This window comes from Diprion similis, chromosome 8 (genome assembly GCF_021155765.1).
Source record: "Diprion similis isolate iyDipSimi1 chromosome 8, iyDipSimi1.1, whole genome shotgun sequence".
Lineage (NCBI taxonomy): Eukaryota > Metazoa > Arthropoda > Insecta > Hymenoptera > Diprionidae > Diprion > Diprion similis.
The window spans coordinates 3107835-3119390 of NC_060112.1; the positions used below are offsets into that span (position 1 = coordinate 3107835).

General features: G+C 39.7%; 1 protein-coding gene across 1 annotated transcript; it reads right to left on the minus strand.

Annotated features, from left to right (window-relative positions):
* Positions 1 to 5045: 5045 nt before the first annotated feature.
* On the minus strand, positions 5046 to 10530 carry LOC124408508 (leucine-rich repeat and coiled-coil domain-containing protein 1-like). The gene is made up of 13 exons (XM_046885473.1): positions 10463 to 10530; positions 10291 to 10348; positions 9175 to 9908; positions 9015 to 9106; positions 8715 to 8936; positions 8508 to 8650; positions 8278 to 8441; positions 8131 to 8216; positions 7937 to 8058; positions 7617 to 7850; positions 7266 to 7539; positions 6199 to 7190; positions 5046 to 5521 (listed from the first exon to the last, which is right to left on the minus strand). The coding sequence occupies exons 1-13, from the start codon at positions 10528 to 10530 to the stop codon at positions 5114 to 5116; spliced, it is 3597 nt and encodes a 1198-aa protein (XP_046741429.1). The 3' UTR covers positions 5046 to 5113.
* Between the last annotated feature and the right edge of the window lie 1026 nt (positions 10531 to 11556).

The window sequence follows — 11556 nt, forward strand, 5'->3', positions numbered from 1 at the left end:
ATATACGTTAAATACTATAATAATAATAACAACAACAACAACAACAACAACAACAATAATAACAGCAACAACAATAATAATAAAAATAATAATGATAATTTAAATTACTATACTTATATGTACAACTAATTTACTCCCCTCCCCTCTTCCTCCGCGCTCCGCCGTCTTACGGATGCGAGTATATATATAAAAGAAATCGCGCATCGCTTAACGGTGGCCGAGTCTATGTGTAATAATAATAATAATAATAATGATAATAATAATAATAATGCTATTGATAATATGGGTTGTTTATAACAATAATAAGATTAAGGCAAATAAAATAATAATACAATTGAAAAATTCGTTCCAAGAACGATATTATTATACCTATATTTATACCACTAAACTACTATACATTTATAACATATATAGATACATATATATATATATATATATATATATCTGTCTGTATACGCATACTGCTATATGTATGTACGCGATGCACTGTTTTTTTTCGTCAAAAACCCTTCATCTTCGATCGGATGTGTGTGCGTGCGTGCGTGCAAGCGTGTGTGTGTGTGTGTCTATATATATTGTGTATGTATGTATGTACGCAAACATAAGTATATGCATAGACACACACGTAGGTAGTTATATGTGTTTCGCATATACATATGACCTATAATCACGTCAATTCTCGGAGTTGACGGAAAAAGAAAAATAAAGTTTAAATAATAGATGTATGCATAATTTATAAGTATGTGTATGCACACCCAATATGTTAAGTATACCTGCATTCATATATATATATATATATTTATATGTACAACGTATAATATACTGATATACAGAGGGCTCAGGGCTCGGCCACTCCCTACGTAATATATTCAGGCTTTGATTCTCTTTCTCATGTGCACAGCGAGGGAACTGCGGGGAATCTATAATTTATTTAATAAATGCTGCGCGGATTGATGGTATACAAACTATTATTATATGTGAAAAGTGGCGGGGGAAAAAAAAAAAAAAAAGAAAGAAAGAAAAAACTGCTGGCATTAAGTAAATATAATAAACAGAGAAAAGGAGAAAAAAATGACAAAAAAAAAAAATGACAAAAAAGGAAAAAAAAAAGACTATGAGTAAATAAATAAAAAATTAAAATGAAACAAACAAATCTATACACAACATTAATATATCTCTAGTATTTATTATTATTATATGTAGTAATTAGCATATTATTGTTATTGTATACGTACGTACATAAAAACTATCGATCGTGTGTATTAAATCTTATCATATCGTATATCAATTATAGATACATACGTACAAATATATTATGTATTATACACATATACGAGCAACGATCGAGAATATTTATTATCGATTGTTGAACATCGCGAATCGACACTTTTGTCATATGACGATGTTACTTATTATTATTATTATTATTATTATTATTATTATTATTATTATTATTATTATTATTATTATTATTATTATTATTATTATTATTATTATTATTATTATCATTATCATCATTATTATTATTATTATTATTATTATTATTATTATTATTATTAGGTGTAATTTTGCGCTCGATCATGATTAAATTTCCTATAATAGATGATAACTTGATATCGCTATTATTACTATTACGTTATTAATTACTTTAAATTTGTCGCGAACGAACGTTGCAGGTCACAAAACTTCCCGACAATTGAATCAGCATGCTCGTGAAACGTGCATGTATGTATAATACATATATATATATATATATATATATATATATATATATATATATATATATATCTATATATGTTTGTACATCCGTATCATTAATAATAATAGTAATAACAATGATAAAGATGATAATAACAGCACAAGAAAGGTCGATGCACAACGCTAATCACGTAAAGCCATAATATAAATTAATAAGTATTACGCGTATGATAAAAATTTATGAAGAATCAAGAGATCGAGAAAACACATACGTATGGGCACATATGTATCTATACCAATGTATAATGTAGAGATACCAAATTTATAAAATCTTATAATATACATATTATATGTATTATCTTAAAGAGGTGAATGAAGAAACAAGGAAGTGAAAGAAGAACGGGATTGTTATTATTATTATTACCATCATCGTATCGTCATCGGATGATCGCGCGCCTAATGATATAGAGGACGTATGCGCCGTTACACGACATTTTACCTTTTACCTTTTTAAAGGTAGAATGGTAATTTTTTTTCCCCTCTCTTTGTACCTTCTTACGTGAAAAACATTAAAATGTTTTTCAAAAGGCTGAAGTTGAAAAATAAATGAATTAACGGTAAAAGGTTGCAAGTACCGTCGGTTATGCCTTTTTATCGCGAACTTTATAAAAAATAATCACGTTCGCTGATGGTTTAAGGTTGCATGCGCCCACATACGACCTTATACTACGTGTAATAATAGAAGGGCAGTATATAATTTTTTTTTCATCACAAGAATAATATTGGTAATTAACTGTAGAAAGTCGTAAGTACCGGTAGTTACACCATTTCAGTGTTAACCGTACAATAAAAATATCATTCAAACTAAAGGTATACAAGGTCGTATCTTTTTCTTTCAAATCACGAAATAATTTTCGGTACGCAAAGATACATCAATTTCATGAAATAATTTTAGAATTCCGACCAAAATCGAGAAATCTTTACTTTTTAGAGGTTTTTAAAGTCGAAACGTTCCTGTGCACCGTGGAAAGCGTTTATTTAATTTATTTTCCAATACTTTTTACCACTCTTTAGTTTTCCATTTCCTAGATTATACCCTGCTAGACGGATCGTTCTATTTTGCTCTCACTCTCTAAGACGCGTCGTAGTTCTCAGCATCCGTCTAAATTCGGTTATCGATCTTCATCAACTCTCGGTCTTCGAGTATATAAGGGAGCTCTCTTCTGGATCGAACCTCCAGTTGTCGATCAGCTTTCAGCAAAACTATTACGGACCAACGTTCAGCTAAATATAGCTAAATAGCTAAATTAGGAATTTCTCCATCGGGATGCTATCTTCTTTCAATCGGTTCATATAGTCTTATATTGGGTACAGTATGTACATAAGGTTTCATTTTGCATTCAATGATTATCGCAAAGTGAATAATACAAATACTCTAATGAGTATTTAGAGACAACTTACCCTGCCACATCACCGGTAGATCAACTTACTAAAAGTTATTTATTCTCTCTTAATTCAGCATTACATTTCATAAACTTACTTCTCAACAGTGTCTGCAGCTAATCCTGACTCCAATCACTAAAACCAGATCTTCGTGCTACTTTAAACAGTTGGCAAAGAAAAAAAATATATATATACGTCCGTTACGACCTTATACAGTTACGTTCAATATAATTTTTTAAAAGATCTACTTTAAATCGATAGATCTTTATGTTTCATTTTTGAGTTTTAGCGTCATTTACGAGAATATACCATTTATAAATGTAATGATTAAAAATATATTTTTGGTGCCGAAAACGCGCATCTGCCAAACATAAAGCTTTTCACTTTTATTGATTGTTTCACTTAGTTTTAGGATAAACATGCGTTTTGAGTGCTTTTGTAGTGAAAAAAATAATTATACGACCCTTTACCATGAAATTCTCCTTTTTGACGCATACGTCCATGTACCATTATACACACGATATATTTATGGTCGGGGTGTGGGCGTGTATATCAAAAACCTAACAAAAACAGACTTAAATCAAAGGGTATGAAAATTACAGGCACATTGATACCACAAAATGACGTAATGATAATAATAATAATAATAATAATAATAATAACAACAGTAATGAAATTAATTTTGTAAATGTGAGTCTGTCTACATAATAGGTATAATATGTATAATATCGTACACGACGTCCTGAATTTTACCTTCGCTAGAGTTTTTCTAACAGCGAAAACGATCCGTGCGCCTGATTCAGCAACCGGACTTACAGCTCACGTTCAGGTATCGTTTGTTTTGACAACGTTTGGTATACGGGATACGATGCTCAACTTGAACATGAGCTGTAAGTCGGGTTCCCTGAATCAGGCGCAGGAATCGTTTTGCTGTTATAAAAACTCACGGTATAGGTGTATAACGGAACTCATTTCGATAACAATAAAAAAGAGAATGAAAGAGATTGAAAAAAAATTTTTTTTCAAATACATTAAATACGGGAAAAAATGTTACGATCCTTGATTGCTTGAAAAATTCTTGAAACGAATGGTACACGTTCATTTTGCTTGGTTCGTTTTCTTTCTTCATCGTCGTGAAATGACATATTGAAAGAAAAATTAAAATGACAGATTTAACAAACAACAAGTGGAACGAAGTACTTAGGGTATGTAATGCATAACTTCATGTATCTATGTACGACGCACGTACTTCTTCGGCCTTTTACATTATTCGTCTATATGTACGTAAAAATTTTTAGCGGCAGTTCAGTGGAAATTTTATCTTTCCCAAACTGCTGTGACATTTACAGCTCGCTGTAAAATCCAATCTTACATGCTAGATAAAAAGTTGAGAGTGCGGGGAGGTATGAAAAATGGTGTATACTGATATAGTGTTTGCAATCGTTAGTTTAATAAATAGCTCATTCATGTGATGAATAATTATTACACTCAAGTAAATTGTAGCCTTTTGAAAAATTACTAGCAAGAAAAAAAAAATAACATACAAACAAACAAACAAGAGTAAAAACAACAAATTAATATTAGAACACTTGTCTCTGACCAATGATATACATACAATTATAAATTTATAAAAATCGATGATGAAAAAAAATAGGAAACTTAAACATAATAACGCAGAGTACAACGTTTAATTATAGCAATTCTCTTGTTGGGATGTCATTTGAATTGTCTCCCCGTGCAGCTGTCGTGAAAAGCACCCGATTAATGCAATTAATTTCTAATTCATCTCATCAGTTAATCGATTCATTATCTTTCCTGTATAGGACGCGGGGATAACTTCGGCCTGTCTTCATTTACTCGCACCATCCTACGTCATACACACGTCTGCATTATTACAGGGTTGTTTTTGTATTGCAAAGTATCGATGCGTTCGAATGCTCGCCAAAGTAGGTCCGTGCCGATCCTGGGATTATTATTCGCTGCTTTCCTGAAGGGCGACGAGCATCTCTAAAGTCTTGGTGACTTTCCTGGCTATAACATGACTGCAGTCTTCGACCTCGTTTTGCTGGACGATTTTGGCCTTGTCCTTTTCCTTGTCCTCGGCTTCATCCCCGTCCTTTTGCCCCGACGACCTCTGCTGAACACCGTCCCCGAAATCCTCGTCTTCGTCCCGCAGCCTCGGCTTCAACTCTTCGATCAACGGCGATGCTTCGACCCTTGAAACGTCCTCCTCGTCATCATCGGTTCCCAACATCTCGAACTTCCTCTCGCAACCCAAAAGCCTGTCCTGCTCGCTCATCGCAGCCTCAGTTTCCCGGTGATCCTCCTCCGTGAAGCCACGGAACTGACGGGTTGTTTGTATGCTAGCTGCAGCTGCATCCTGCATCTCGACGAAGATGAAAGGTTCGTTAAAATTTACCCTAAGACTCTTTTTCACGTGTCTCTAGATTGATATTGGCAATTGTTCTGGCTTAGGTGCAGAGAGAATTGATAAGAGATGATGCGGAAACGGTGATACAAGTGGTTGCAGCTGTACGTTATTGGGTTGGGTAATATATACTTTTACGGTCATTTTTCACGTGACGTAACTCATTCGTTCATCGAAAAGCTAAACTAGAAATAATTAAAACTATTTGACGGTTCGTTTTATGGATCGATAGAAAAAAAATTGTCCTCACGATGAAGTGATTGCACTGAAATCTGATTCGACGAACGATAGATTGTGTCCAGCGGAAAATGGACATGGAAACATAACACGACCCGAAAACATTGGAGCTTCATTACTTATACCACGGTTTCACCGTACTGTACAAGTGATAAAATTTCAGAATAAGACCCCCGTAGTCCCACTAACACAGTAAAACGAATTGCATATTCATCGGTTGACATTGTCGCGACGAAACTGTTATACCTGTACAGGGACATTAGGCATACGGTGAATAAGTCATGGGCACTGTGAACTAAGTGCCGAGCCGTTCTAGATCGGCGTATCACTGTCCATTCCCATACAAAATATATATGACCTCCCCAAATGTGCAGGCTTGCATTTTAACCTACCTCAGCGTAGTCGTAGGCGTGAAAGTCTTGCGCCGGCATTTTACCCCGAGCCATGGCTTCTCTGGACGTGTCCATCAGGGCGTTTGCCGATTTTCTGGCTCGCTCTCTTTGCTCGGGGGTTTTCGGCGCGTTCACGTTCCTCGTGATTCTCGCCCTCAGTGCGGCATCCATGTCGGGGAATTCGGCCTCCTCAGAAAGACTCGTCACGCAGTCACCGTCACCGGAATATCGACTTGATATCCGCTGATCGGCAGATTCCACGTTTGTTTCCCTCGTTTCTAACGGCGTGAGACATTCGTTTGTTTCTAAGATACTTGCGGCCGATTTCAGGCCGTCCAATTCGTCCCTGAAATCCTCGCGTCCCTCCAGCGAGAGCTTTTCCCCGGTTTCCCGGATCAGTGTCGATATGCAGCTGTCCAACAATGGCGACGGCTTCGCCGTTTGCCTCCGGGTTTCACTCACGACGTGTCTTCTGCACCTTTCCGCCACGCTTTCCAAGCTTTCGTTAGCTCCTCGCGGGACCTCCGGGTCTCCGCCTCCAGCCTCCACGATCAGTAACTTCTTTCGGCTGACTTCAGGGCCCTCGATTTCATGTGCACGTTTACCGCCCCCCACCTGCTTCACCTGGCAGTAATTGGGGGCCGGATCTTCCGGCCCCCTGACCGCCAGCGAGCCCATCGCTGAAGTCAGAGACTCTTCTTCCCGTTGCTTCAGGATCTTCCTTACCCTCTGCTTCCGCTCCTTGGTGTTCCACCATCGTCCCGTTTCTTCCCGAGACTTCGAATCATCCGTTACTTCAATCAGTTTATTTTCACCCCCCCAGCATCTGACCACTTCTCCATTTTTGTAGACGATACCGTTTTCTTCTGTGAACTTCCTCATGTCTTCGCAGAAATCTTTCATCTCTTCTCGCACTGAACTCAGCTGCGAGCTAATGTGATTTTCTGATGTTGACAGTGGTTCCTCAGACGATTCATCGTCCTCGGTGGTAACTGGAAGATCAGATCAAAATCTGAGGATACAACATCACAGTACATATAATAGTTTTTTTTTTAGTCCTATTGTACCATTTCTCATATCTTCAACCAGAACGGAGTCCTTCTTTGCAGGTTCGGAAGAACTGGCAATGCTGTTACCACCCTGAATCGTCTGCAGAATCTCCTTTCCTAAATCGGTGCCGACGACACAGTCAGGACCTGGTGAACGAGCTTGGTCTACTCTGTGCGTCCTGTTATCTAGGACACGTCGGGCCAACCGTTTCCTTTCCAGGTCACCCGCAACGTGTTCTTTTATCTCCGTCATATCTTCAATTAGCCTCGGAGATTTTCCTGGTGCACGAATCTGCAGGTAAATTTATTTATTTCGTTGTATCTTTGATTATTTCGAAGGAGTTTAGGTGTTCAGCATCCACAGCTGACCTCTGCTTTCCACGGTAAAAGAAGCTCCTTGATCTGTTCATCCGAAGCTTTCCTTTCAGAGTTTTCCAATAAAGCTTGACTTCCTGATCTCTGGGACTCGTTCACTTCCGAAAAATCATTGACGCAAGTATCCTTTTCATATTCGTTTTCATTGTCACTCGACGAAGACGGAGACGAAGACGGAGACGAAGACGAAGTCGAAGACACTGACTTCACTCTGTTTTCCACCTCCAGCTGGAAAAACAACGTGGATTCAAAATTACTGGTGAGTATAATATTGACTTGCGTCTTTGTCAGGTTTGTACATTTTAACGACTCACTAGTTCCGATGAAACTCTGCAATCGGTACAGCTTTTGGCTGCCTCGACGTTTTCCGATTGTTCCTTTTCCTCCTTTTCAGCAGCTGCCACTGCCTCGAAGTGCTTCTTTCGGTTCAGCAAAGCTAACGGTTCGAAGTGCAATTCCCAAAATTCAAATCACCATTTCTCATCTCTGCGTCGAAATTACAAGTTACCTGTAACACTATCGTTGATCTTTTTCTGCTCCGCCTGGATCCACCGGTTCCTTTCGGCAATTTCCTCCTCCGGTCCACCGCGCATCCTAAATAAAATAAAAATCGGCTTTACTGATAATCCACTCAGATTTGCGCTGCTGAACTTACCAAGCTTCGGCGCAAGCTCGATCCCGCGGAAATACCGGGCGGTCGTCGAGGTAAGTTAACTTCTTACATTTCAGGGTCATAGTTTTTCGGTACATTTTTATAGACTTTATAACCGGGTTTCCGGTCAGCGTGACCACTCGAAGGCTCTTCATCGCTCCGAGAACCTGTATGGATAACGAGAATCACGGTTAAACGATAAAACGATCGAGTGTCGAAAGCTTAACACTCGCCTCGACGACGTCGAAGGACTCGATCCGATTGTGTGACAAGTCAAGGATAGTGACGTGGTTCAAATCTTTAAGGTGCTCGAAGTCTGCTGTCTCGCGGAGGTAGTTGTGGGATAGATGAAGCGTCTTCAGGTTCTTCAAGCTGTCTGAAAGGTAAAACGGTCGGGAATTGAACAAAGTTGTCGAACGTTCGACGGGAATCCGACTCACCGAGGTTCTCGATCATTCTTATGCTGTTGTGAGCAAGATTCAGAGTGTCCAGTTTCGGTAGGCACTCCAAATTCTCGATTTTGCTGATCAAATTGTGGTGCAGGAAGAGACACCTCAGCTCACTCTGGTTATCGAGATTCGCTATCTCCCGGATACCGTTGCTCTCAAGCCACAAGCACTTTAGGCCAGTGTAACGTTCAAGACTCTCAATGAACGAAAACCCTGATGAAACGTTGTTTTTTATATCAATCTTGTGCTAAACAGTATCTAATGACAGTGACTGTCAATATTTCATCTCACCTTTGTAGTGGAGGTAGAGTACGTCGTTGAGATAAGGGGTCTGGTACAAATTGTTTTCCTTGCAATGCTTAAGGATAAATTCCTCGGTCATTCTAAGGACAGAGTTGAAACAGTTTCCGTTAGAACAATCTGCGTGATGGAATCGGCATTGTTAAGTCACCTTGTGCCGTGCTTCTTCTCGTCGTAATCGTACGTTTTTCCTTTGATAAAATTTTCCGGAGGTTTCCTCATCAGGTCCTCGTATATCGATTCTTCGGAATCGGAACCGTCCGATCGAACGCTATTCAAATCGATGCAAATCGCGTTTCCCCGGGCGATTTTTTCTGCTACAAATTCCTCCTTTTTCATTTCACCGGTTTTGGACTCCTCCGGTTTCTCCACGTCCCTCAATCTTCTCAATTTCTCCACTGCCTCCGATTTTGTAAACGGCATCTCAAGCTCACCGTCGTTACAAACTTCTTCCAACGAATCGTCCGAGCTGTTGTTCATCACCCGCTCCAATTCGTCATCCTCCACGTGTAAGTCGACCTTGATGGCGTCCAGGGCCTCCTCCCGTTCCTGATCGATCCTCCTCTTCGCCTCTGCGATTTCCACCAACTTTTGCGCCACGTCACCTTCGTCCTGCGTCCCGCTATCTTCTGTCATTTTTGATAATTCGATCAGACTGGTCTCCGCTTCCTTGGATATCACCACGTTCGCTTTGTCCACCTCCTCCGAGATGTCTCTCAGACTCTCCAAGATCTTGTCCGGGTCATCCTTACCCGCATCTCCCAACCTTTTCGATAACTCTTTCTCGATGTCGCTGAGGTCATTGAAGCGGGGTTCTATCGCCTCGATCTGGACATGAATTGTTTTATTAGTTTTAGGGTAGAAGTTGAAGGATTGTAACGTGATCTGAATTATCCGGAACAATGGTCCTGGTATACATATAACTATAAACCCCGCGAATGTATAGGGAACACGTATCTTCTTTACACTAATTTTACACTGATTGTAATTGTGCGTTTCGTAGTCGATATGAAAGTTAAAGTTTCAGTTAAAATTGTATTCGTCAGTCAGCGAAAATGTGCCATTATTACTGTTAAAACTCTGTAAAAAAATCACCCCAAGGACATTCGTTCCCTTCACTTGACCATGTGGTCCTTACCCTGAATGCTTATTTCAAAGATTTTGAAAACCCACCGATTCTTGCTCGCTTTCTGACTCGCGAGTTTCCACTTCAGCCGTCTGACTCATGGGACGAAGTCTGACTAGTCAATGAAAAGTGATCGATTACAGAAAGCTCATGAATTGCAGCGAACAGCAGATGCGGATGCTGGACACCTTCGTTTTGGCTGTTTATACCCTCGTTAAAAACACGGCGACAGCGTAAATTTGACAAGCAACTTTCGCCATAGGGTCACAAGTCGTGACGTTACTGATCCACGAATAAAACAGAGGACTGTTACCGTGGCGACGCGTTTCGGTTATATTCTTCACAACGCGGTCGTTTGGTCGATCGAATCGAGTGAGTCATATTATACGCGTGCATTTGGTGCAACTTGTCAGTATCACGGGATCAATAAATGCTGATAGCACCTGAGGTCGAGCAGTCGGTCTGTACCTTATACGTGGTTTATACTTGGAAATTTGAAATTGATTGGATTCTCGATTCCTTTTTGACTTCAAGATCTGACAATGATGGACCAGTCCATGTACGCCGGTCGGCCAGACTGTCTCCGGGTTTTTAACAGGTCGCATTTCAATGCTCGGCTGGTTTAAAGGAATCGGTTAGAATCTTCCGATTCCTCATTCAAAGTGGATTTAAATCCGATACCGCCCCCGAAGATTTGGCACGCGTTGCTCGCCGCGTCCTGAATAGGAAAACTAAACGGAGGCCACCCACCATTCGCGCATGACACACGATTTGATTTTCAAAGTAGCCCTCTGCAGCTCTGCCGTATTGTGTGCTATGCCTGCCTGCCTGAATCCTGAAGATGGCGCATATCTCATCACTTACATAATCGATTTCTGATCAAAATCTATTCGCCAAAGTTAAAGGGGGCTCCTCGGTCACGCTCGACCATATTGCACAGTACGTTGTATATCATCTCGGCATTTAAATGCCCTCGAATACACCGTATAATCGGCATTTGTACCTGTTGGTAAGGAAGAAAAAAAGGAAAATAAATTAGAATAACATCGCTCTTATTGTCGTCTCAAATGTTTGAGAACAATTCAAAGGATCAAATCCAGTCACCATCATCGTCTACACATTTTACGAATCCTGCTCATCTGATCCGCATCGTTGCGTCGGTTTAACGAAAAACAGAACCTTTTATTACGGGGCTTGCAGATGGATGCTGCTCTGCGAGGTCAGGGTCATGGATCAAGAAGCGTCTCGTTCAGCTATAGTTGAATAATCAGCGCCGATCTGTTACTGACGAATATCAGGATGGGATTTAGCGATTCAGGTTCTCCACTTTGCCGTTGTGTATTCGCATGGAATATACAGTTGCTCCCGCAAAAACGGGGCCTCGATATTCACCCAGGTCACCGTCTG

What these genes read in the sequence shown, in the direction of transcription:
- LOC124408508 (XM_046885473.1), bottom strand. Translation starts at nt 10,530, where the DNA reads ATGACTCACTCGATTCGATCGACCAAACGACCGCGTTGTGAAGAATAT. An exon ending in AAGAATGATCGAGAACCTCG is followed by an intron (nt 8,651 to 8,714) that starts GTGAGTCGGATT and finishes TTTACCTTTCAG; the next exon opens with ACAGCTTGAAGAACCTGAAG. An exon ending in TTTTACCGTGGAAAGCAGAG is followed by an intron (nt 7,540 to 7,616) that starts GTCAGCTGTGGA and finishes ATTTACCTGCAG; the next exon opens with ATTCGTGCACCAGGAAAATC.